Raw genomic sequence first — 27,839 nt, forward strand, 5'->3', positions numbered from 1 at the left:
AGCATCCCTGTGCGCCCAGGGAACGGCACCATGTGACTCCGCCCTGACGTCCTCTGCGTCCGTGACTCCAGCGAGGACACAACGTCCCACCCTGGCGCGCCTATGTCAGTTTTCTTTGGAGAACTTTTTTGCGCCACAACGCGGAGCCATCACTAACAACAACTGTGAGAATAGTGGAACAGTGTGTGGAAAAAGCCCCGCTAAACCGAAGGGAAAGGAACAATGGTGAGGAACAGAACCATCCAGAATAGAGCCAGGTATTGAGGCACCAAGATCTGGATGGAAAGAACAGGGCACCGCTACTGGAAAGCAATCCTGCAAACAAATACAACAGCCTCCCCGGGGCAGAAGCATGTGAAAATACACAGCAATCTAAGAAGTATGCAGCCACTGCCCGGAACATAAAGGGACACCAAAGTCAGAATGTAGAGCAATGACCATTCAACCTCAGACAACACCAGCAGGGAGAAAGTCTCCCGAACACCGAGACCAGCCAAGGCACCTCAACCCCAAGGACTGCTAAAGGCAGAAGTGCAAGCAACAAGGGCAAGAAGAAGAAGAAGAAGCACGAGCGAACCCCACACTGGAGACCAAATTGCAGGGGCGCAGAAGTGCCTATAAAGTCAAGAATTAGACAACAACAAGGCGAGCATTCCCTGAAGAAGGGAGTAAGAAAGAAAGACACTCGTAAAAAGCAACCACCCGGAGGCAGGCGAGTGCAGAAGACCCAGAGGGCCCTCGCAGAATGGGCAGGAATGGCGGGTCGTGAAGGAATCTGCAGCTAGAATAGTCTCTACCAGATACATTGTTACCGAAGGTAAGTAACTCTGTACATCTGGTAGACTACTAGCCGCAGATTCCTTAACGTGGAATAGATACCCTAGCCATACCCAAGGGAAAGGAGGGTTTGCGAGAGGACCTCACCAGCCCAGGCAGACCCAATACCCTGACAGGGGAAAAAATCGCCAGGACAGGGAAATAACTCAATCCACCCCAACAGGGGATGAGTTCCCCGCCCCCCCCCCCCCCCCCCCCTTTCCCAAGCAGACTAGACCCGCAGCGTCGCGGAGAACACCGCTCCACAGGGAATGTGTCACCACGACAAGCAGCAGCCCCGCCCTCACCAAGCAGGAAAAGGAAGTGCAATACGAAAGGAGACCATCAGCCAATGTACTAGGGACCTCCATTGGAAGCCCCGGGTACAGGCAATGCGAAAGAAGGCCAGCAGCTAAAGAACCAGGGATCTCCACTAAAACCCCTGTTACAGGCAACGCAGATGGGTACCAAGGAAGAAGAGCAACCCAGAGACTCCAAGGAGAAAAGCAGAAACGAAGGCAAGAGCCCTCCACCGGGAACACACCCAGTGAAGAGGGCGGCCAAACTTATCATAGCTGGATGTCAACAGGCCAGACCGAACAGCGCCTCCGTAATAAGGCGGGTGGAAGAGATAAACGTAGTTCCACAAAGCTCCTGAAGAAGCAGGGGCGACGGGCCTCATTCCAAGGCCCTTGGCCGTGGACCAGAGGAACCGGAGGGCGCTGATGGGTGCCAACCAGCAACCAGCCGGAAAACAAGAGGAGAAACGAGTAGGACGAACCAAGCCGTTAACACAGAAAAATAACCCTTCCGGACACTAGACAGAGAAAAATATTTCAACCCAGTGCTTGACGCTCTAGAGGAGGGCGAGAGCGCAGAGCGGCTACTGAGCAGAATGGCAGTGTCTCCCTTGGGTAATTTCACCCAGTGCTCGGCGCTCAGGGAGGGAGAGGGCGGAGCGGCGAGCTACGTGACACCACACAGCTGGGAATTAACTTCAGTGATGCAGTCAACCCCTACCGAAGCTCAGGGGGAAGAGCAAGTGGCAGCAGAGTTGCTCAGCAACAGCTGAGCAAGCAAAGCGTGGCAGTGCTCTCGGACCCTCCCAGGAATCAGAGATTGAAATAGGTCAGCGCACTTACTTACCAGGCAACAGTTCAGTCAAATTAACTCCGCTCTCACCACTCTGAGGGAATGGAGTGGAGCAGCACACTGCGTCGTCCAAGACAGCTGAGGAGAGGGGGCAGGAACCAGGAAGCAAACGTTGCTGAAAGCCTTATAGCGGCAGGCTACCTGCGTGTTATAAAGGATCAGGCAAAATATCTGACACCCAGCAGGATGTCTGACGACACCCTCCCTCGGCGAACACAGCGCTCAATAAAACTGAAGAGGTGAAAGGGCAGGGTGTGTTGAGTAGACGGCCACCGGTTCATTAGGAGATGCCGGGTTGCCCTCCGTCTTCGCCGCCTGAGGGAGAGAGGAAAGTGGAAAGAAGTGCGGCAGGCTGCCCCAAAGAGCGTAGCACTCAACACCACAGCAGAAGAGTAGAAGAAGAAAACTGCTGACAGAGGAGAAATCTTTCAGTGGTCGCAAAGAAACAGCAGTTGAGGCACCAAACGAATAGAGCTGCTTGTGGAAGAAGGATACGTCTCACAGCAGACGCATCATAATAACACTCTCCACCTCGCAGGAGTAGAACTCGATAAGGAAATTGGGGTGGAGACAGGCTGACAGCTGGTGATAGAAACTTCGGAGAGGATCTAGGGCTGCCCCCAGCACAGCTGTAATTGTCGCCAAAATGTGAAGAAAACCCCCCCACACAGGTTGAAGAAGAGAAAGATGTTTATTCAGCATAGATTCTCAAGCATCAGCTGACAAGTGAAGTACACCAACATTCTAAGGTGAGGTTTACACCAAGATTCTACTAGAATAGAATGTACTACTGAGAAGAAAGGAGTGGGGGCGGCGGGTAAAAGAAAAGAGGGATGAACCAGAAGAAGGAGAGGGGTATAGGCAAAGGGAAAAGCACTAGTTACAACAATATCATATACATCTGTGTGCTTTTAGAAAATTAGAAGATAGCGTAATTTGCAACTGCATGATCAGGCTAATGAGGTTCTAGTAGAAGAAAGAACATTAACTATACTTGGAAGTGAGGCACTTTTGCTAGTTGGCTGATTTGGATGCGTCTTGTACCATGTCGAATACATCAAGGAATAGGTTATGCGTGTTGAGATGACCTGATAGCGACTACTAGCCGCAGATTCCTTAACGTAGAATTATTCCTAGGCGTGAGACTGGATCCCGAAAACTTTTTGCCATTGCATCCCTGCGCGCCGGGGGGACGGCACCACGTGACTCCTCCCTGACGTCCTCCACGTCCGTGACGTCAACGAGGACACAAGTCCCACCCCGGCGTGCCTACGTCAGTTTTTTCTCTTTTTCTCTTTCCGGTTTTCAGGCCTTCTATACCTTTTATCACGTTAAGTGGAACAGTGTGCGAATGCCTTCGGGCTTCAAGACATGTCCTTCTTGTGCACGCCCCATGTCCGCAACAGACCCTCACCCAATTTGCATGTGGTGCCTGGGTGAGCACCACAACTCAGAGAGCTGCAACACCTGCCAGCACCTTAAGCCTAAGTCACGGCTGGAGAGCCGGATGAAGTTGCTGTTGGCACACTTATCCAGGTCGGTGTCCTCTCAGTGTCCGTCTCCCACCTCGGAAGCAAGGAACCGCCGGTTTCGTCTGCAACATCCCCTTTCGCAGCGGCCACTTGGTCGTGGCTCACCGGCTGGTAGGTCCTTCAGTTTGTCTCCGAGGCCTTGTCCTCCTTCCACAGCGGGCACACGTCCCGGGGGGAGACGGCGCCTGCCTTCCTACCCGCCGTTTCCTGGCGCGGAGGAGACTAGGGCCCAAATGACATCCTAGGCTGCAGCTCTGCAAGCATCTTTGGCCCTTTCTCCACCTCCTGAGATGTCTGCAGATCCCTTGCCTCGCCGCGGGAAGTCGCCGGCGCCAAAGGTTTCGGCTCCAGGTCGTAGGAGAGTGGCACCGTCGGGGTGTGGTCCTTCGGGGCTCCCCTCTTCGGCGCCTAGCGTCCCTGTCTCACCGCAAATCCCTATTCGGCTCCCTGTGACGTCGCAGGTGATCGCCAGGACGCCCGGCTTGTCCCCGGGTCACCCTCGGCCATCTGAGCAGGCAGCTGCCTCACCAAAAGTCGAGCCGGTGCCGCTTCGGTGCCAGGGGCCCTCCTCCCTGGTCCGGTGGAGTCACGGGTATAGACAGGGACCTGGGGAGCTTTCCAGAGTCCCCCTCGGTCTTCGCCACAGGCAGCTGCTCCGTCTGAGGCCGAGCCGGCGCCGTTTCGGCGCCGATCCCTCGACGTTCTGGCGTCAACCCCGCCCCACCCTCATGGTGAGCATGTGGTGGCAGGAGTCAGGCCGGCACCACGAGTGCCCACTCCGGCGCCGCCTGATGCGGAATTTACTGAGCCGCGCCGGCTTCTGGCTTAATCTCCTGAGGTCCATCATCTTGGTGTGTTCCTCCCCGGAGACAGGGCGCCATGTAGTTGCCTTTACACCGGCATCTTCCAGGGAAGGCTCTTCGCCGACCCCAAGGGCCAAAATCCTCAAACCCTTCTTTCCGTGGCTTGCGGCTGGCTTCTCCACCGTCCCCGGAGGACCCCTCAGGTCCCTCATTCCTCTGTGGATCCTCCTCTATGCCAGGGCTGGCCGCATCCCACTGGACTTGGGGATTGGTGGCTCAGTCTGCAACTGTCACCCTCGGAGGAATTGCTTTCACCTCCACAGCGCCCTACTGAGGCCAGTGTTGCCTTTGTTCGGGCTATTTCCACGGCAAATGGTACTTTGAGGACGGGTGAACCTGTCACTCCATTTCCCACAGACAACCTCTTGGAGATTCTCCACCAGGGCTCTGGTGGATGGGAGTTGTTCCTTCATTTTGAAGTGACACTCCATAATTCTCTTATGGGGGCTTGGAGGCGCCCTGCCACGGGCGATTCGGTGCCTCAGGCACTACTGCACCGCCATCGTCCTGCTCCGCACGACCCGATCTGTCTTTCTTTCCACCCTTCTACTCAAGGCGCTCTACTGCGTAATGCCTTTCAGTGTTTTTCTGTGGTGGTGTTCCCTCCGTCTTGGGAGGCCCGGCGGTTAGATTCATGGGGACATAATGTCTTTGCTTCTTCCAGGGCTGCCTTGAGAGCGCTTAACACTTTGTGTGTGTTGACCAGGGCTACTTCTAGCCTGTGGAATTCTGTGGAGTCCCTTCTTTCTCATGTCTCTTTATGGTGCCCGTGCTGATCTGCGAGCCCATGTGTTGGATGGTAGGGAGTTGGCCTTGTTTATTCTTCGTGCGGCTTTGGATGTTGCTGATGCTATTGGCCGGGCTATGGCCACTTCTGTGGCTCTCTGTCGCCATGCTTGGCTACACCATGCTGTTTTTCCTGAAAATATTAGGGAGCGTCTGGTCGACCTCCCTTTTGACGGGGTCCTGCTGTTTAATACTCATGCAGACTTAGCCATCCAGCGTCTTCTTGCGGGGCTATGTGCTCCTCCTCAGTAAGTGGTATGTTGATCCTCCGGGTCTTAGTGGGAGGTGTTATTCCACTGCTCCTGGAATCTGGTGTGGGGTGAACGTTACACTTTCTGTGAGAGATATTGTACACTCCGGGCCCAGAGTTGGCCTACCTCTTGAGTTGGCTGCTGGTTCAGCCCCCATTGGCAAGAGTGTTCTTTTTGGCTGCTTACTAAGCCTTCTGTGGTTTTTTCCCGCAGGGTTTCTAATTTGTTCTCTGATGCGGGATTTCTACGTGGGGTATTTGTAGCTATTGGATAGCCTGTCTTATACTGGGAAGCGGTGGACTCCCCCTTGCAGGTTCCTTGCCCTTCCTTGTGTTGCTGTATGCGCTGGTGCGTTTTCTTGGGCAGCAGCGGCGTTGGGCGGTGTTCTGCCTCTGGTTTGCTGCTCGGACGCGAGTCCCTTGCTCACTTTGCCTCTGGGTTCAAGCAAGCTGGGCTGAAGACGGCTGGAATGGCAGAAACCGGTCCTCGGAAGCTTGTTTCCGGTCCAGGGAAGACCTGGCTTGGCAGTTCGGGCTGGACTGTTCCCATGAGGCACAGGGTCAGACTGATTTGCATATAGCCTTGTCTGAACTGGGGTGGCAGAGTGGGCTAAAGAACGGTGATGGATTAAACCCAGATCTTTTGACTGGATGTGAGTGTTTGATTGATTCAGATGCTCCGTCCATCACCACCCCCTTTTGTACCACTTTTGGCCGCCATAAGTGTGGCAGGGTATGCTCAGACGTGAGTCCCTTGCTCACTTTGCCACTGGATTTAAGCAAGCCGGGCTAAAGACGGCTGGAATGTCAGAAACCGGTTCTCTGAAGTTTGTTTCTGGTCCAGGGAAGACATGGCTTGGCAGTTCGGGCTGGACTGTTCCCATGAGGCACAGGGTCAGACTGATTTGCATATAGCCTTGTCTGACCTGGGGTGGCAGAGTGGGCTAAAGAACGGTGATGGATTAAACCCAGATCTTTTGACTGGGTATGAGTGTTTGATTGATTCAGATGCTCCGTCCATCACCACCCCCTTTTGTACCGCTTATTTTGCTGAAAGGCACAGCTCCTTTACTAAACCTCTCTGGATATATAGCGCAACAGTAGTATTCATGTGCTATTATTTCTCATGGAATGTAATTATTTTATGGACTTAATTATACTTGCAGTGCTTTCACTGTTGCATATTAATAAGTTTCACCATCAACTTATGTGTATGCCTGGTATTTTCTATATTCTTAACAAATTACACTCAAGTTTGTAAGTATACTGTGGATTATATTTTGTCATATCAGCCTTCCACAGTCTCTTGAATTGTATTTTGTCTTTCGCACTCTATACCTTTTTATTTTTACTTACCTCCATCCTTTTATTCTTTCCTCTCTTCGCTATGGCAGCATTTATAATGTCTCAAACCGCTTCATTTCTTAATGAAGCAGGAGAACCACTGATTCCTTGGAAGAAATCGGTAAACCTTTTTGAATGTTATTTAATTGCTTAGGGAGTGATAGGTTTCCGTCCTTAAGAACACAGCAAATCCTTCTGCATAACCTAGGAAAACATGCTAGAGAGATTATTGATCTTCCAGATTCCATAATTAAGGGTGAAAATGTTAATGACGATGCACATGGTGATGTTCAGCATGATGTTTATCAAATCACTCTTAAGAAATTGGAGGCTCAATTTTTGGAAAAGATTAATGTAGTTCTAGAACTACACAAATTCTTTTCACGTTCGCAAGGGAAAAGGAAAAAGTGTTTAATTACATTGCTGTTTTGAGGGGATTAGCTTCAACTTGTGATTTTGGTACTTTAACTGAATCTCTTATCAGGGATCAACTGGTTAGATGTACATGTGATAAGAAGATACAAGAAAAACTTTTAGCTGATGCCCCTGATTTAAAACATGCTATTGATATTGCGAAAAATATAGAACATACAGCTTTTTGCATGAGAGATGCAGTAGAGGTCAAGCAAGTGATGGACAATGGAATAAGTAAAATATCTACAAAAGATGTTAAGTCCAAATCTTCACCTGCTGAGGTTTAGAACCAAAACACTGATGGAAACAAATTTAGGTGGTACAGGTGTGGTAATCCCAACCATTTTGCTAAGAACGTAAGATGCCCTGCAAGAAGTGTCACTTGCAGGAAATGCAATAAAAGAGGACACTTTTCTAAGGTCGGCAAGGAATTCAAGAAGAATGTTAACCATATGGTCAGCAATGAACCAGTTCCTAATGAAGATACTGCTTTTCAAGTAGCTAACAATACGGAATCTTCCAACAACATATAATGTAAATGTGCGATTATGCTTGACAATGTCCCATGTATAGTGTTTGCTGACTCTTGTTCCCCATATACCCTCATCAGTGAATCCACGTTTCAAGAGAACTATGGGAACAACGACTACACTCTATTACCTCCTGACATCAGGCCGGGGGGGGATACAATCACGATCTCATACCCCTTGTAGGCATGCATCTTATGCACATTGATTTCAAGGACAGATCCGCTTTGGTAAAAGTTTACATCACAGAGAATGGTTCAAATTTATTAGGGTGGAAACACCAAACAGACTTGGGGATCAAGTTTGATCCAAATGCTCCTGAACCAGTTTATCTTGTGGAAAGGTCGAATATACATGGAGAGAAATATGTGAGAAATTTCCTGAAGCGTTTTCTGATAAATTAGGACTGTTGAAAGGTTTCCTACACAAGATCAAACTTAAAGCTCAGCACAAACCAGTTGTCTACAAAGCCATGTCTGTTCCTTTACTCCTAAGAGACCCACTCAAAAAAGAACTTGATAGGTTGGAAGCCAGCAGTGTGATTGAGCGTATTGAGAGCTCTGAATGGTTGGCTCCCATTGTGTTGGCATCTAAGGAAGGAGGGAAGAGCATTTGCTTATGCGTTGACCTTAGAGACTTGAACTCAAACATATAGGTGAACAGACACCCCCTCCTTAATATCAACGAGATGCTCAGTGTCAAACAGGGAGCAAAGTTCTTAAGTGTTCTCGACCTCTCCTCTCCAGGTAGCTCTCCACCCTGATTCCAAGTGCCTCACCTCTTTCATAACTCCATTTGGGGCATACCAGTTTTCCAGGATGCCATTTGGTCTACATCTGCCGCAGGAGTGTTTCAACGCAAAATGCAACACATTTTTCAAGGAACCGACAAAGTGCTGTGTTTTCAGGACAACATCCTGATTTATGGAGTATCTGAAGTGGAACATAATAAGGTCGTAGAGGAAGTCTTAACTAAACTAAACTAAACAAAGCTGGGTTCACCACTCAAAAGGACAAATGTAAAATAGGTGTTGAATCTGTGGTTTATCTAGGTCACCATATTAGACGAAGGAATCACACCTAAATCTAGCTTTGTGGACTCAATTGCTCCTACTCCTACAAATAAAGAGTAACTTAAATCCTTTCTAGGCATGGTCGAAATATATGTCCAAATACGTAAAAAGTTCATATTCTTAGAGAGTTACTTAAAAAAGGTACCCCGTTCGAATGGAACTCTGTGTCACAATGACTTCACACAGATCAATAAAGCTATACTAGAGGCACCCATTTTAAGTATGTTCGACAACAAGGGTGATACCTTGCATCCAGAACTTTGAAGGAACCAGAACGCAACTACTCCACAATTGACAAAGAGGACCTCGCTTTTCATTGGGCTATAAACGTTTTTAAATTCTTTCTATGGGGGATCCTATTTACTCTAAAAACAGACCATAAACCCTTGCTTCCCTAGTTCTCAACCAAGTGCTTGGAAAAAACTACTCCCCGCATCTCCAAATGGTTTTTAGGTCTACAAGGTTTTAACTACACCATAAGCTATGTACCTGGCAATGAAAACCGTGTTGCCGACTGTCTGTCTCCCTCTCTCTCTCTCTCTGCCTTCCAGTCACTAATGAGAACCCCATATTTACCAACCTGATGAGCCCTTTCTTTCAGTGGATATCCCTACAATTAGCAAGGAGGAATGGGGAAAAATGCATGAACGATGACGCTGTTCTCACTGTTCTGAAAAGCACGATCTGCAATGGGTGGCCTAAAAGTTTTAAAGATTTACCAGAAAATCTTAAATCCTTCTGGATAGTGAAAGATGAGTTGTGAATCATAAAGGACCACATCTACAGTGGAAATAGGATTGTTCCCCCAGAATAAATGTACAAATGCATATTTTAGATAGCCCATGAAGGCCATCCGTGCAGGAGCATGACAAAAAGCAAAATCAGGCAAGACTATTTGTTCCCCAACAATGATTCCATGGTAGAAAGGATGGTGAGAGACTGCCTTGCATGTGGATCCAGTGACAAAGCTAAAGTCATTTGCAAAGTTCCACTCATCCCGGTACCCATTCCCACTAAACCTTGGGACAAATTAGACCTAGACATAATAGGACCATTAAACTTGCTCAATTACTCTCAAAGATACATGTTTGTACTCATCGATTACCGTTTCCATTGGACTTCTACAAAAATGGTCACCAGTGTCACTACATCTTCATTCATTGAATTCTTTAAAGATACATTTTCCAAAGAGGGTGTACCCAGCACATTATTCACAGACAATGGTGTTCAATTCACTTCTGATGAAATTAGGCAGTTTATGACCACATTATCTATAGCGCATTTAAAATCACCACTCTACTGTCCAAAAGCCAATGCATTGGTAGAAAGAGCCAATGGGATGATAAAGGACACCATTCAATTGGCCTCTGCATCTTGTGAACCTGTTGATGAAGCCATAAGACAAATGCTATGGTTATATCACATCAGGCCTAATGGTATTACCGGTGTTTCTCCTTTTGTTTCCCTTAAAGGGAGAACTCCTGGTTCCAAACTTACACCCAATTGGCTCAATTGTGGGTGTCCTGTTTGGGTAGACAGAAAGTGCGTTCTGGGAAAAGTTGGGCGGCATCAACAAGATTACAAATCCAGAACCGACCAGAAATTGGGTACGGTCGACAAGGATATGTGTATCACAACAAGGATTGGCAGGAAGACCTAATCTTCTTTGAACCAAAGTTTCATCATTTTCCAAACCTATGAGAATAAAGAGTCAATAGCAACTCTGTTGTTTTGGAAGACGGAAGCACCTGGAACATGGACAATGTAGTTCCCTGTTCCAAGGTACACTCCTTGTCGTCTTCCAGTGAAGAAAGTCGAGACGAGCCATCCTCCATCTCACAAAGCTCTAAAGAATTCAGATGTCACCGACCACCAGCTTGGGTGGGGGATTACAAAATATAATCTTTTGTATTTTCAGGACTTATAGCCTTGTTTTCTCCTTTGTGAATGTTATCACCTTTACCTTGTTTTATCCTTAGTTTTCCCTCATTCAAAGGGAGATGTGTTGTAACTAGTGTTTTTCCCTTTGCCTGTACCTTTTTCCTTCACCTGGTTCATCCCTCCTTTCTTTCACTCGTCCCCCCCCCTCCTTTCCTCTCAGTAGTACATTCCATTTGAGTAGAATCTTGGTGTGTAGCTCACCTTAGAATGTTGGTGTACTTCACTTGTCAGCTAGTGCTTGAGGATCTATGCTGAATAAACATCCTTCTCTTCTTCAACCTGTGTGGGGGCGTTTTCTTAACAGATATCCAAGTGCGTCAGTCTTCACTCACTCACTCTTCCACCCCCTATCCTCCTTACTTCATTCCAATTCTCGGTACTTCCACAGCTTCCGTTTTCTAGCTGATCTATTCAGTCCCACACTGAACAGACCCCTGGCCATGTCCTAGGTGTTGTCATGCCCCAAAGAACTCCTCAACCATTCCTTGCTGCTAACCATCCTTCCTTAAGTTGACTGTAGTCTTCTTCACCCCTACCTTTAGCAGATCCTTCGACTACGGCCAACTGTTGCTAATGTTTTCTAGCTTTTCTTTCCCTGGGTAAAACTCTTTAGTGCATCTTCTTCAAAAGATCTGCTCCCTCTTCTTTCTGAATTGACAAATCTTACAATTTTGGTTCCAGACTCTCCACTCAATTGAGAATGCTCTCTTGGTTTTGCCATTTTCATTGCCTTCCCTCTCCCCATTTGCCTCTTTTTTTTCTTTTCTTGATTCCCCCCTCGGTTTTCCTATATCTTTCAACACTAAGGATAATTCTGCTCTGCTTGCTTTTGTCTCTTCTTTACCATCAATATGGGTTCAGAACCTGACCAAGTCTCCTGCTATGAAACTGCTTCTCTGTATTCTAATCTCATCCTTGATTCCACCTCTTCAGACTCTGCTCCATCTCTTTATTTGGCTTGTCCCACAACTGCTCTGCTGATGACACACGCATCTTATATTCCAGTTGTTCCAAGTTTCACACCTCATACTGCCTTACAACTATCTGTCAATTGTTGGTTCTCTGTTCTCTCATATCAAGCACCCCAAAACAGAGATCTTCTACTTTCTTGCATCTTCAATCTTGCCTGACCTAGTTATCTCTCCTCCCAACATGATCTCCCTTTCTACCACGGTCAGAAACTTGCAGTGCAGGATACGTTTGTTCTAACAAAGATCTTTCGGATCTCCCTTTAACACACTAAAACCAAATGACCTTGCTGGGTGCTCACATGCTGCATCCTGTGCCTCTTATTTGTTATAATAAGCTGTATATGAAACACCTAGTTCTTTGTTTTATGACTTTTGCAAGTTTATGTTCTCCATGGCGAGCCCGCTCAGTTTTGTGCTTGTGTGACTTGCTACTGTGAGCACTTGCATGCCTTGAAACTATGAGCTTGAGCATGGTTTGCCTCCTAGTAAAATCCACATCGAGCTTTGTCACATGGTCCATGTTTGATGCCCTACAGTACATTTCAAGGGATTCACCCTCTCTCTGTTTGCCTGTATGACTAGCTTTATTTACGTCCTGCAGTGAGCGCCCACTGTCTGTATGCCTTGTTTCTCTAATGGAGATTCACTATTGGATATGCACAATGTTTGTTGCTGTTGTATTTCTGTAAGCTCTTCTGGGAACTCCCTGTTTAGTCCATGTGCCTCAATAATTTGTGTAATTTTAAGTTCTGCAGTATGATGGTGTTAGAAATGGGATTTTTGGTCGGCTAGGGCATGTGCCAAAGTCGGGCAAAAACCACCACTCTAGTCAGGATAAGGGAGTTACACTCCTAAAATAACCACTGTTCACCCCCTTGGTAGCTTGGCATGAGCAGCCAGGCTTATCTTAGAGGCAGTGTGTCATGCATTTTGACATAGCCAACAGTAATACAGTGTAAGCACTACAAAAGGACACCACACCAAATTAGACAAATATCCAATATTTATTATATACTTAACCCCTTCTGTGCACGTGGAATTTTCTCGCTGTTATGGCGTTTCTGTTAGTGGGCGGGGATTCGGACAGCCGGGGGCAGTCCTGCGCACACGCCCACTGTGACGTGTGACGGCTCCCGGCCGTCACAAGCATGGAAGAGGTTAAAACAAGACCAAAACAATAAAATCCACAATACAATATTTAAAAATCTACAGTCATCAAAATACGCTTTAAAAACAGTTACTTGATGTCGATAGCTCCGTCCCGGGCTATCACGGCGTCGTGAGCAAACAAATCCAAACAGTTCAGGCTGGTCGCGGCGTTGCGGACCAACCACAATGTCGGGAAGACCCACAAACAGTACCTGTTAGAGATGCAGGGTGCTGAGGCCCTTGGAGTTTCTCGCGTTGCAGGTCGAGCTCCTTTGTGTTTGGATCAAGAGTGCTGGCGTAGGAAGTGCAGCGGTGCAGTGTGCGGTGCCCTCAGGTCGCTGTGCGAGCAGCAGCTCGGTGGCGGCGTCAGATGGTGTTGTCGGTGAGACCAGGGTCGCGGTGCGAAGTGTAAGCGGTGCTCGTCACGGTGCTAGCAGGTCCCGGTGCAAGCAGTGGAATTGTTGCTTAAGCGCTGTCGTCGGCTGACGAACGGGAGTTGATGGTGCCGGCGTCGTTAGGCCAAGGCTGCAGTGCAGGATGAGGGCAGATTGTCATGTAACCTTACGAGCGATGCCCTCGAACCATGGTGCTAGCAGCGGGTTTTCGATTTCTGTGTGGAGCGCCGGGGAGGCCAATATGTCGTCGTGAAGTGAGGCAGTGTGGAGTGCGGTGCCCACAGGTCGCGGTGCGAGCAACGGCTCGGTGGCAGCGTCTGCAGACATCGTCGGTGACACCAGGGTCGCGTTGCGGAGGTGCTCTCTGCGGTGCCCAGGCTTCGGCGTAAAGCGAGGTGGTGCGTAGTGCGGTGCCCACAGGTCGCTGTGCGAGCAGTGGTGTCAGCAGGCGTAGTCAGTGAGACCAGGGTCGCATTGAGGCGGTGCCCTCTGCGGTGCCATCAGGACACGGAGTCGGCAGTGGCGTTGTAGACGTCGTTGAGTTGCTTCTTCTGTCGCAGCACAAAACACACAGTCCCCAGTGCTGAGGGCAGAAAAGCTTGTAGTCTTTGCTGTTCCTGAGACTTCTTGAACAGGGGGCAAGCTCTACCTCAAGCCCTTGTAGAAACTCACAAAAGTAGATTGCAGAAAGTTCAGTTCAGTCTAGTCCTTTCACTGCCCAAGACAGAAGCAGCCACTGTAGGCCAACACAGCAAAGTGGTAGCCCTCCTCACAGCTTCTCCAGCTGTTCTTCTTGGCAGCCTTGATCCAAAAGAGTTCTAGAGTTCAGGGGTCGGGCCCCAGTATTTGTATCCAAAAATCATATGATCCTCTAGGCAGAGGGTGCGCCTAGCCAGAACCAGTTCTGTCTTCTCTGGTGTGATTTCCTGGCAGGGGCTGCAGACGGCATTGTCCGAGGCAGACCAGGCCCTTTGAGGTGCGAGGAAATCTCCTCCCATTTTCCCACATCGCAGCCCAGGTCTATTCAGCCCTTTCCTGACCTACCTAGACTATCGGGAGCCACCCTTGCTTCCTAGCCATCTGTCGTCCAAAACCCAGACAGGCAATCCACATTCCAGCAGAGGCACACTGGATGACTGAGCAAGAAAATACATACTTCCTAAAAGTGGTATTTTCAAACACAGAATGTAAAAATCACCTTTACTAAAAGATGCATCGTTAGATTCTGAGTTCAGGCATACTAAATGTTATTTTCCCACCTAGTTCCCAGGGCCAGTTATGTTTATAAGCTGTTATATAAACAAACGTTTTTTTTTTTTTTAGTTTTTTTTTGTTTTTTTAACCACAGAGATTCTATCAAGAAAAAGTGAAAAAGTGATAATTTTTATAATTTTTACCGTTTCTGAAAGGGTGCTAGGCTCTCTCTTACACATGGAAAGATGGGAGCACAATGTGCTTTTTAAAATACCCCTCACACTCTAAACAAGCATTGGAAATGCAATAGGTCTCGCACCATTAGAGTTAGTGCTTTTAGAATTGTTTATGGGTTTTTTTTGTAAATGTTTAGCATTTTTGTTTCCTGTAGCCAATGCTAAAGTATTACAAATAAAAAAAGCCATAAACATTTCTAAAAGCTCTAACTGAAATGGTCTGAGAACTATTGCACTGTGTGAGGGTGAGGGTGAGGGTGAGTGAGGGTGAGTGAGGGTGAGTGTGAGTGAGGGTGAGGGGTTGAGGGTGAGGGTGAGTGAGGGTGAGTAAGGGTGAGGGTGAGTGAGGGTGAGTGAGGGTGAGTGAGGGTGAGGGGTTGAGGGTGAGGTGTTGAGGGTGAGTGAGGGTGAAGGTGAGTGAGGGTGAGTGAGGGGTTTTGGGTGAGTGAGGGTGAGGGGGAGTAGTTGAGGCTGAGTGAGAGTGAGGGTGAGTGAGGGGTTGAGGGTGAGGGGTTGAGGGTGAGTGGGTGAGGGGTTGAGGGTGAGTGAGGGTGAGGGTGAGTGAGGGTGAGGGGTTGAGGGTGAGTGAGGATGAGTGAGAGTGAGGGTGAGTGAGGGGTTGAGGGTGAGGGGTTGAGGGTGAGTGAGGGGTTGAGGGTGAGTGAGGGTGAGTGAGGGTGAGTGAGGGTGAGGGGTTGAGGGGGAGGGGTCGAGGGGGAGGGGTTGAGGGTGAGTGAGGGTGAGTGAGGGTGAGTGAGTGAGAGTGAGGGGTTGAGGGTGAGTGAGTGAGGGTGAGGGGTTGAGGGTGGGTGAGTGAGGGTGAGGGTTTGAGGGTGAGGGGTTGAGGGTGAGTGAATGAGGGTGAGGGGTTGAGGGTGAGGGTTTGGCAATTCTAAGGTGGCCCCTTACTGCAAAACTGGTTGCGGAAATCCTGGTGCATGAGCTGGACTGCTGCTGGGGCGCATTGGTGCTGTTACAAGGGTGTAAGTGCAGCAAAATCACCCGATTGAGCGCTGGGCGCTGCGCATCTAAAATGACGGCAGCGCACTGAGGGGGAGACTTCCACCGGCTGCGGCAACGGGAGATGTGCACTCTGTTTGTGAGCGGCTGGGAGGCGATTCGGCGTGCAGACTCACAGCGGAAAACTGCGGAGGCGGCAGTCCTGGGGGAGAAGTCTGGAGGGCGAGATCGCCTTAACCTTCCTGTGGTGCACTACGCTCCCAAGATGGCAGTTATGGGATGCGGGCGGAGGCCTGATGCCGGCGAAGGTGAGAGGCAGACCGAGGCGGTGAGGCGAGGAGGTGCTGAATGCTGGAGTGGCCGCTGGGACACGCACCTTGCGCCCTGACCTACAGCATTGAGAGGTGAGGTGGCAGCGCTGTACCGATCCTGCTACGCAGCAACAATGGTGTGGAGGCACCGAGGACGGAGGCTGACTGGTGGCTGTGAGGCGTGAGACTGCTGACCGGCGCTGGGTGCTGGTTGAGGAAATCGCAGGCGGCGCAAGATTAACTGAGACACGCCGTCTGACTCTCTGAGGCTCCTTACTGCAGAGCAATACTTGTGGGAAAATAGAAGGGTTTCCCTTTCATAACGGACTTGCTGGGGCTGTATGGCAGAGGGGGAGAGACCACGAAGGCTATGGCGGAGGGAAGAGAGGGGAGGGGGGAGGAGAAATGCGACATGGCGGGAAGGGGAGGGGGCGGAGCGGGTAAAATAAACAACCAAACAAGACGGAGGGAAGAGAGGGGAGGGGGGAGGAGAAATGCGACACGGCGGGAAGGGGAGGGACAACCAAACAAGACGGAGGGAAGAGAGGGGAGGGGGGAGGAGAAATGCGACACGGCGGGAAGGGGAGGGGGCGGAGCGGGTAAACCAAGACGGACGTGCACGCGCTTTTAAGCTCAATGCGCATGCGCATTGAGCTTAAAAGTCACGGGCACTGCAAGGAATCGCCACGATTCCTTGCAAGTTGGGGAAAGAGTGGATAAGTCCCAATACTCTCGCTTGCTCGATGCGCATGCGCATCGACAGGCGAGACCTAAAAACCAGGTAGAGTCATGCTTCATCATAGGGGTCTTCCCACCCCTATAACGGGACGGGGCGTGCTTCGACCAGACGAAATACGCGGGAGCACTAAGATGTGACAGAGGCTATGTGTAGGTGTATAGGAATCAGTGACTAGTGAGTGTGCAAAAAGTGAAAAAATTGAAAGTTAAAAATTCCCTGGCTTAGTAGAAAAAAACAATTTTATTAGCTTCTCTAGCTGGGAACATTAAGAAGGGGTTGTGTGGTAGAGCATTAGCTACTACCTAGTCATGTTTCGTAAGCAGTCCCCTACTGCTTACTCATCAGGACCAAAAAACGATCCCTACTGTTGTTACTCAGTTCTAACAAGTAGTGCCTACTGTCCTAAAAACAACCAACAAAAATAAGTTGGCTGTTTAGGCTTCAGGGCATGAGTTGGCCCAGGGGAAGCAGAAAAAATTTACCTGATGTGGTCTTTATCTCAATAGTTATCGTCGCCTCATGAGTTTGCAGGCGAAGGGTATTCTGCGCAGTTAATTTCTGCCAGAGAAAGAAATCATTATTCCTACCCCAGTGCTCCTCCGAGGATACTGACTAATGCTCTACCACACAACCCCTTCTTAATGTTCCCAGCTAGAGAAGCTAATAAAATTGTTTTTTTCTACTAAGCCAGGGAATTTTTAACTTTTTCCATTTTTTCACTTTTTGCACACTCACTAGTGTTAGGTCCCTACACTTTCACTGATACCTATACACCTACACATAGCCTCTGTCACATCTTAGTGCTCCCGCGTATTTCGCCTGGTCGAAGCACGCCCCGTCCCGTTATAGGGGCGGGAAGACCCCTATGATGAAGCATGACTCTACCTGGTTTTTTAGAGTGTGAGGGGTATTTTAAAAAGCACATTGTGCTCCCATCTTTCCATGTGTAAGAGAGAGCCTAGCACCCTTTCAGAAACGGTAAAAATTATAAAAATGATCACTTTTTCACTTTTTCTTGATAGAATCTCTGTGGTTAAAAAAGTCTTGCTTTGGAGGGTGATTCTATCAGTACCTCTACGCTTCTCCCTTTTGGTTTGGATATAAACAAACGTCCCATTCTGTCCTATGAGGAAGAGGTAACCTTGCAATAGTGAAAAATGAAATGGCCTGTAATTCACGATCAGGACATGCCACACACTCCAGGGCATGTCCTACCTTTCACATACACTGCACCCTGCCCACAGGGATACTTTAGGCCTACCTTAGGGATGCCTGACATGTAAGAAAAGGAAAGGTTGGGGACTGGCCAGTGTGTGCACTGGCCAAGTCGACATGGCAGTTACAAACTGCGCGTATACTCTGCAATGGCAGGTCTGAGTTACCTTTTTAGGGCTACTCACGTGGGTAGCACAATCGGTGCTGCAGGCCCACTAGTAGCATTCGATTTACAGGCCCTGGCACACTCAGAACACATTTATTTTTTTATTTTTTGCCATTTGTAGAGCGCACTGTACCCTACGGGCATCCTGGCGCTAAGACAACATACGGACCAGACAACGCTAGGCAGATATTAGGTACAGAGTTAGAGACTCAGAGGGCGGGCTTTAGGAAAGAGCCAGGTTTTTACTTTCTTGCAAAAAAGCAGCAGGTTCCGTGTGTTCCTGATATCCAGGGGCAGGCTTTTCCAGAGACGGGCAGCTGCCACACTGAAGGCTCTACCTCCCATGGTTGCCCTCTTTGTCTTTGGTACCCTGACCAGGTGGGCAGATGCGGAACAAAGATTGCGATTGGTTACGTACCATTGGAAGCTGGCTTGGATCGGCTTAGGTCCTTGCCCATGAAGCGCCTTAAACGTTACGCACAAGGATTTAAACAAAATCCTTTGTGCTACCGGAAGCCAGTGAAGCTCCGCTAAAGCCTGTGTTGTTGGCGATTGGCGTGGTCGGCTCAGCGCAAGCTTTGCAGCTATGGTCTGTACACTCTGGAGTCTGGCAATCAAATACCCCGGGGTTTCCAAAAGTAGGGCATTACAGTAGTCAACAGTAGGGCATTGCAGTAGTCAAGACAACTTAAAATAATGCTCCTGACAACTGTCGTTCTTGCCTGGACCGGCAGCAATGGCTGTATTTTGCGCAGTCCTCGAATGAGGGTAAAGCAAGCTCCTACTACTTTATTTACATGTGACTCCAGGTTCATTTTTTCATTGAAACTGAACCAGAGGTTCCGTACAGCACTGACTGGTGCCAGTGGGCCGTTTCCATTTGTCGGCCAGAAATCATTTGGCAGTCCTCGGGAGATCTTCCCTACTTTACAGTGAAGGATCTCTATCTTCTCCTTGTTAAATTGGAGAGAGTTGTCTCTTAGCCAATTGGCCATTTCAGACAAACAGGCATGAAAGCTTTCCAGTGAGTCTGCTTGCTTTCCGTCCAGGGAGACAATGAGCTAGGTATCGTCGGCGTAATTGATCACACAGATGTTATACCTTTTGATGATTTCCAGCAATGGTCGCAAATATACATTAAACCGAATCGGGCTGATGGACGAATACTGTGGAACTCCATATTCGTTTTTTATTAATTGCGACTGGTAAGGAGGAAGCGCTACTGCTTGCCACCTATCCGATAGATCGGAAAGCATCCAACCTAGTGCCACCCCAGTTACACCTAGGGATTCCAATCTTTTCAGAAGGATGTCGTGGTTGACCGTGTCGAATGCGGCGGATAGGTCTAGCAAAACCAGAGTTGTCGATTTGACCCCTGTCCGCTCGTATTCGGAGATTATCCAAGACAGTCACCAGGGCCGTCTCTGTTCCGTGGCCTGGTCGGAAGCCAAATTTCTCCTCCACCAGCTTATTGTTTTTCTCCAAAAAAAGGGACAGCACCCTGCTCCCCAGACACTCCACTATCTTGGTCAGGTAAGGCAAGAGTGAGATGGGCCTGTAGTTTTTATAACCACCCGGATCAAGAGTGGGCTTCTTCAGCAGAGGCTTTATAATGGCCTGCTTCCAGCTCGATGGTACCAGTCCATTGCTGAGCGATTGGCAGCACAGTTGGTACAAAATGGAGAACAGCTCGGCTCCGAATTCCTTCAGTATTTTATGGGGGATAGGGTCCAGAGGAGATCCAGATGAAATTCCCAAAGCTGTTCGGGTAAACTCCTCTTCTGAGGGAATCGGGGAAACTATCCAGGATGACCTTAGGGGCAGTTACCCCGATGTCCTTGTCCCCCTTGTCACCCCTTTCTCCCTCCAGCTGATCTAATGGCCTAGGAGTGGTTGACTCTTTCAGACCTTCTATGATCGTGTTGACCTTTTCTAGGAAGAAATGATTCAAGCCATCACACAGCTCCTGTGTTGGTTTGACTTTACTGTTGATAGAGTCGGGTGAGTCCTATCTCTTACGATCCTAAAGATATCCCTAGATTTATTAGCACTATTAAGGATGGTGGAGGCGAAGTATTCTGTCTTGGCTTTAATAGGGACTAACAAGTAAATCAAATATCCAATCATGGAAACACCTATCCATAACACAATTTACACAGAGAGCATATGCACTTTAGCACTGATTAGCAGTGGTAAAGTGCCCAGAGTCCTAAAACCAACACAAACCGGTCAGGAAAAAATAAGGAGAAAGAAGCAAAAAGTTTGGGGATAACCCTGCAAAAACGGCCATTTCCAACAGATGGTATATAGGGTGTATGCAAATGTATGCTGCTCAGACTAAATTGATTTTGTTCCTTTATCAGGTTTGCCTAGTTTGAAGAAGATGTACATGCAGGTGGAGAGCCACACAGGCAGTGTCCTGCATCTGAAAAGAGCTCCCAGCATCCGCTCCTGGTCCCTTCTTGTTGGTAAGGCTGGGGTGATTCTTCTTTTAAGATGTGAAGTAATCTACAGTTATGAACTGCCGCATGTATTAAACCTGTTTTTCTTAAGACTGTGCAAACGACATTGAAAGCAAGCTACTTGCCTTTAACAGTTTTTGCCCTAGCCTTACTAAAATCTTCAGCTGTAAGCAGGGGCTTAATCCTTCAGGAAATTTTAATTTTCGTAGCATTTTTAGTTGGTGCAATTGAAATACGGATTTGATGAAAGGCTTTCAGAATGCTCTGCATTCTACCGTACAGAGTGTTGGATATGCCTTGGCACTAAAAAGGAGGAGTAACCCTTTTACTGACTATAGGGACAGGGTAATTAGACAAGAAAAAGTACAAGTTCCTAACTTTGTGTGTGGATCAGTATTGTACTATTAACATGAACAATGACGGTGGGGTCTGTAAACTCATTCAATTATTTAGAAAAACTTGTAGTTACAAAGACAGAAAATATTGCACCATATATCCCTTGCACGTATGGATTCCCAGTTACCCCGCTAGCACATGGATGCACAGAAAACAGTAGGGCCAAGACCAAAAACAATTTAAAAAAATTGCAAAATCGATTTTTATTCATATTTTGTTAAAAACAATTAAGACGCATGTAAAAACTTATTTTCCAATGATCAATATTATTAACACATTTGAATTAATGATTAAAAATAAGCACAAAAACTACACAAATTATATTTGAATTGATGATTAAAAGCAAGCAAGAAAACTACCCAAAAGTCGACGCAGCGTTTGGGTGAGATTAGGATCTCACCCCTTCTTAAGGACCGAGTTTTCTGAAATTTTAAGCCAGGCAAGGATCGCAAACATCAGCACTCCTAGTCGGGTGTTTGCGGGTTCTTGATTAGCGGCACCCATAGCAGTTGGGAGCGCATGAGCCCAGAGTAGTCCGGCTGCAGCTGAGTGAACCCGAGGACGGGGTTTACCGGAGGCCGCCACTTGAGGCCTGAGGAGCAGAGGAGAGCGAGGGTGCGGGCAGAACTCTGAGGAAGGATCCGGGGGCACGAACTGAGCAGGTCTCCTACACCTCTCCTGTTATTTCACTGTGGAGTGCGTGGCGGTCTGCGACTCACCCCCCCCGCACTTGCCTTTTTCATAGTGTTGCTCATGCGCATGAAGTGGTGGCTGCGGGGCCTCCGTGCTATCGAGTGGGGAGAGGAGCAGGCTGCCGACGATCTACCAGGCAGGAGCTGAGGAGTGATTCCACCGCACGGCTACACCAGCACTAGCAGTGAGAGAGGGGACTGCCCTGGGCAGTTCCTGGGACTTGGATCATCTCCGGCCCCCGTAGGAACTGTACCGGCAGAACCAGAATTGCGGCTGACAGTTCTGTGCGATAGCGGCTGACCCTGTGTTGGATTGCGCAGAGCGGCCTGAGGCAGTGTTTTTCCACCTGCTGTGTCGCGGCAAGCGGAGTGTGTGTGCACACCCACCTGCCCTAATGGGGACAAGAGCGGTACAAAAGGGGGTGGAGATGGACGGAGCATCTGAATCAATCAAACACTCACACCCAGTCAAAAGATATGGGTTTAATCCATCACCTAATGGGGACAAGACACACCAGTAACGATGGGTAGAGTAGACAAGACGCAGACGAAGCTTGCCTTTGATCAGAAACAATCGAAATCCCAAGACCCCATCTCGAGCGGTGAAGCAAGTTTGCTGCCACCAGTGAAAGATGACCATGAATCAGACATACGCAGTATCCTGAAATCTGTGGAACAATCATTGCAAAGTGGCATCACCTCCCTGGGCACTAAAATGAATGCCCTCACATACAGAATGGATAGAATGGCTGACCGCCTTGACAAACACGCGGAAAGACTGGATATGTCTGAACAGTGCCTAACCGAAGTAGAGGAGGCCCACACCACCTTAGATGCACATCATAAGCAACTAGGGAAGGTATTGCGTATCCTGCAGGACAAGACGGAAGATTTAGAAGCACGCTCCCGTCGATATAATCTGCATATTACGGGCCTCCCGGAAACGACCACCACAGGGAATATGGAACGGTTTGTGGAGAAGTTACTAGTGACATTGTTGGGCAACGGTGTTTTCTCTGCGATGTTTGTAGTTGAGAGGGTGCACAGATCCTTGGGCCCCAGACCCCCAGTTGGCGCTCCTCCGCGTCCGATCCTAGCGAAGCTACTCAACTACCGTGATCGTGATGCAGCTGTCCCGTGGCCAGGGAGAAGGTCTTGAGATATGAGGGTTCTGAGCTCTCACTGTACCCAGACTTCACCGCACAAGTGCAGGAGGCTCACAGACACTTTGTCCCGCTTAAGAAGCAGCTTCAAGAATTAAGTGTGGACTATGCCATGCTGTATCCAGCGAAACTCCGGTTCAACAGACAAGGGCGATCGCATATTTTTACAGACCCCAAGACTTTGCAGCAGGCTATCAAGAACTGGACGATGGAACGGCGGGCTAGCCCAGAGAGTCTGCCACTGGAGGAGTCCGCGGGAGGCTCGCTTGATGACCAGGACTGATGAGCTGATTTGAGAGTAGTTGGAGTAGTAAGTTGGTCTGGGGGGTGGGTTTGGGGGGGATAAGGTTTGAGGTCTCGCTGGATAGACTATACTGAGGCCTATGTGCCTGGAGTTGTCTAGAGGGTCCACACCTGCTACTATTGTGATAACCGAGGCACTGTGAGGCGGGTTGGACGTAACACGATAAGAACCAATGCTAAGGCTCTGGGACCAGCAATCCGGTTATCCCCATATGGGAGTTGGACAATGGTTAATACCGGAGGGGGTTTGCAGGTCTTGCCCTCATGCTGGGGGGTTGAAAGTGTTCTTGTAAATGCTGCAAAATGGTGATGATGACGCACGTAGGTCCAGGTTTGGTAGAGTTGATGCAAGTGCATGCTGGAGTTCGGCACAAGGAGCTACTTCCACCCACGTGTGCCAGGCACTGTTGTTCACTGAAGGGGTCCGGGGGTGGGGGGGGGGGTAAGTGGAGGAAGGGGAGTCTGTTAGGGATTCATGCGGCCAAGTTAGGGGAGGTCTGCAGTGGGAGGCGGGTGGGAGGGGGCCTACTTCCAAAGGAGAGTGGTTGTTGTACATGCCTACGGTGCACTTCACACTAGAAAACATTGAGTCTGCTCCCACGATATGTACACTCTACGAAGATGATGCCACGTAACTCACAAGATGCCCAGGGTACGGTGGGTGGTATGAGAGTAATGACCTGGGATGTCAGGGGACTTAATGATCACCGTAAGCTCCGAAGGGTGCTGAGCTATCTACATAGACAGAATGTAGATGTAGCACTGTTGCAGGAGACGAATCTACCCCAGACTAGCCCTATGCTGCGGTTCAGGGGGCTGATGGTAACATCAATTGTGCGGGGTTCACCTCCCATGCCAGGGGCGTTTTGACCTGGACTAACCCCAGGGCACCATTTAAGCTTACGCTGCTCCACGCTGACACTGAGGGCCGATACGTAATATCTAAATGCATTGGTCGGGCCTTGACTTGCTCATAGTTAATGTGTACAGCCCCAATTATGACTGTCCTGCGTTCTTTTGGGACATTGCTAAAATTGTCAGACACTATGGGGAAACCCAGATCCTGTGGGGGGCGGGGGGGAGACTTCAATTTGATTAGACACCCGGAGCTGGACAGATCGGCAGGCCCCCCTAGAAACCCTGTGGCGGCTGCGAGAAAGCTGGAGGAAGTGATGGTCTGTTTGGCTGTATGTGACGTGTGGCGGACAAATAGCAGTGGAAGGAGGGGCTACACACACTATTCAGCGTATCACAACATACATACACGCATAGACTATTGGATTGCTTCTACCTCACTGATGGATCAGGTATGGCAGTGTGTGATACTGCTGCGCATGCTTTCTGACCACTCCCCACTGGTGCTAGCCATGGATGCTCCTGGGAAGTCTGTGCCGCCATTCACGTGGCGGTTTTCCCCCATACTCCCTGCTAGACCTGTTATTTGAGGAGGAGATGGCCGACGCCATAGAGACCTTTTTTGATACGGATATTGGTTCAGTCGACAGGTTCCAAACTATTTGGGAAATGTTTAAAGTATACATTGGAGGTATAGCTATGTCTAAGCACTCGGGAGTGCTTAAAGCCATACGGAAAAGGTTGGCTGATTTAGAATCTAAATTGAAGGACCTCGAGCGTCTGCAGCTTGCTGGGGGGTTGAGACACTGGACGGGGAGATCAAGTCACTATTGGAGGAATATCATGAGGCTGCTGATAGTGAGGTGAAACATTTGGGAAAGTATGCAACGGCTAGGTCATATGGTGAGAGTGATAGGCCAGGCTCAGTTTTAGCTTGGTTGATGAAAGCACAGCGTGGTAAGACCAGGGTTTCTGAGGTCAGGGCAGCAGTTTGTTCCGCCCCCTCTCGCTTCTCAACCTTGATACTAAATTATTCGCCAAGGTTTTAGCTACTAGGCCACATCTTATGTCTCATATCCTAGTAGCCCCAGAACAGGCGGGATTTATACCGTCTAGAAACCTAGCCTATAATATAAGCACTGTGTTTGGCACAATGCAGCATGTTCGTCAGGAGAATAAAGCGATCACTGTTTTCGTAGATATGGAAAAAGCATTTGATTCGGGGTGAAGTGGGCGTTTCTAGGGCAAGTACTGACGAGAATGGGATTAGGTTTTTTGTTTTTTTTTTACAGTTCAGTGGGATCTTATACTGTAAACCTACAGCCTGTGTCCGCATTGATGACCTGGTCACTGACCCCTTTCCCAATTCCAGAGGTACCAGGCAGGGTTGCCCCCTGTCGCCGCTACTATATGCCCTGGTAGCGGAACCTTTGGCATGTGCCATGCGGGAGTATCATGGCAATGAGGGTATTGGATTTCCGACGTACAAGATAGTTGTGTCGACCTACGTGGATGATGCACTGCTTTATGTGCAGGACCACGAAAACAACCTGTCCACAATAATCAGGGAGGTGGTGCACTTTGGGGCGCTGTCGGGGCTGAAAGTTAACTGGGCAAAGTCGCTTGTGTTCCCGCTCACCCCGGCTACCACAGAATTTGCTATGGAATATCCTCTACAATGGACTACTGATTCGATGCGATGCTTGGGTATATACTCCACACGAACGATCGTATTCAGAGAAAACTATGGCACGGCCATTGCAAAGCTGGAGATGACGTGGAGCTATGGTCTCGTCTCCCATTGTCTCTAATGGGACGAATTTCGATCATGAAGATGGTGGTCCTGCCCAGGCTGTTGTTTTTGTACACAAACATACCCATAGTGTTGCCGCATGATTTTTTCCACAGGTTTAGACAGTCCATGTTAAAACTAGCTTGGGCTGGCAAGTAGGCGAGGGTGCTGTGGTGCGTCCTCATGCTTCCATATCACTTGGGAGGTCTGGGAGCACCGGACTTTAAATTGTACTATAGGGCGGCACAGGGTGCTCAGCTCCACGTCTGGATACACAGGGAGGCGGATATTCCTTTTCTGCGTATGGAGAGACTGTTTGCGGAACCGATCTCTTTACCTGCAATGAATTTTGAGCCAGTCTATCGCAGGACGGGTATTTTAGATTCCTTAAATTCTACTAGACATGCATGGCACTGTTTATTGCAGAATTAGGCCGGAGCTTTGCTCTATTCTCCAGTAATGCCAATTGAGTGGATACGATGGCTGTGACCGTGTATGGAAAGGGGTGTGGTTCAGGCAGTACATGCAATGAAAGTGGAGGTGTCAGGGGATCTCTTCCTTGACGGGACGGCCCGGACCTTAGAGCAGATTGAGGGGGCTTCGGGCGGAGGCTCACTGCTGAGTAAATTCCAATTCCTCCGGGGCTTCCTTGGTGAGGATATAGAAGAGTTCCCGAAAGTTAGGGAATTAACGCATGTTATTAAGACTAAGTCCCCCCGTAAGATGATCACAGCTCTTTACAAGATCACCATGTCTCATAGGGAGCATAAATATACGGCGCCCAGGCTAGCATGGCAATGGGACTTGAACATACAGTTGGAGGATTCTAAGTGGTCCTACTGCTGTGTGAACACTAGAAAAATATCACTCCATGGCAAGCACAGGCTCGTGCACTTCAAGTTCCCTAATAGGACCTACTACACCCCTGAGAGGCTATTCAGATATGGCTTGCGTGAGGACGCCAATTGTGAGAGATGCCTATCGCCATCTGCAGATTTTTTGCATTTAGCCTGGCTGTGCCCGGGAATACATTTTTTTCTGGGAGGACAGGTGCTCCTGGGGTATACCAAGTCATTGCCCAAGGCAATACGTAGGTTGGTTGACATGGGGAGTCTAATGGCCAAGAGAAGAGTTGCAATATGCTGGATGAGGGGCACAGTTCGGACACTGCAGCAGTGGTTCCGAGACATGCTGTATTGTTCTACACAGTCTGAAAAGTACAGTGAGCTGCTCCAGCCTAGGAGCTGCCCGAAGAACTTTTGGGGATTATATACTACGTACATGCTTAGAATTACGGGTGGACAGGGGAAGATGCGGTTGATACAAAGGGCAGGGGCGCTGCGGAGGCCGGCGGGACTCCTTAGGGTGTTCAGCGCTTCCCACGTTTGGTGCTTCTCTGCGATGCTCTGAATGATGCTGGGGCATGGTTGTGATATGAATGCTAAGAATAAGAGTATGCTGAATGTAGGTGCAACTTGTGAAGGTTTGAGCCGTGGATAGCTTGCACTAGTTTTTACAAGGAACTTAGGACACTGTGGGGCACGCTCGAACGACACATATGGGGGTCATCTGGTTTATCGCCTGCTGCAACGACTCTGGAACTTACTAACTTCCGCCGCCTGACCAGACTGGGTAGTTGGCATAAAGGCTGTGTAAGAAGTTAGATCCGTGCATGATGTGGATTACAAGATAGAATATGTGCGGCATTGTATCATGGCATGCTGTTGTTTGCTGTTACTGTAACATTTCATAAATAAAATTTAAAAAACTGCGAGTCCTTGATTTTTTTTTTTTTTATCTACCTGGTAACAGTCGGAATTTAGCATTTATTAAACGTAACAATGTAGCCCAATGTTTCCTTAGATAACCAGCCTGCCTTGCTACTGTGAATATAGCTTTTGGGGACATTTCATTGTAAGGATATTTTCAACATTAACTTTTATATGTCCTACCTTTAACACCTTTCGTGCTCCTCCCGTCGGCCGACGGGAGCACTCCGTCCCCAGTGCTGCCGTCAGCCAACGGCCGACAAAGCCCCGCCCACCCTTTAGAACGCCCGCACCGCGGCGAAAAAACCGCCATGGTTATGGCGTTAAATACCATGCACCCTGCATTTATAAACAAGACGACTTACTTAGTGGTG

At 48.8% G+C, this 27,839-nt stretch overlaps 1 protein-coding gene across 1 annotated transcript in view; it reads left to right on the top strand.

Annotated features, from left to right (window-relative positions):
- Positions 1-27,839, top strand: part of CYBC1 (cytochrome b-245 chaperone 1) — a 121,932-nt gene that overhangs the window by 59,488 nt on the left and 34,605 nt on the right. The window contains exon 2 of the mRNA XM_086930652.1: positions 20,397-20,501. Within this exon, the coding sequence (XP_086786778.1) occupies positions 20,417-20,501 (85 nt within the window). The 5' untranslated portion in view covers positions 20,397-20,416. The remainder of the gene's footprint in view (positions 1-20,396; positions 20,502-27,839) is intronic.

Source organism: Lissotriton vulgaris, chromosome 7, assembly GCF_964263255.1.
Source record: "Lissotriton vulgaris chromosome 7, aLisVul1.2, whole genome shotgun sequence".
Taxonomy (NCBI): Eukaryota; Metazoa; Chordata; class Amphibia; order Caudata; family Salamandridae; genus Lissotriton; species Lissotriton vulgaris.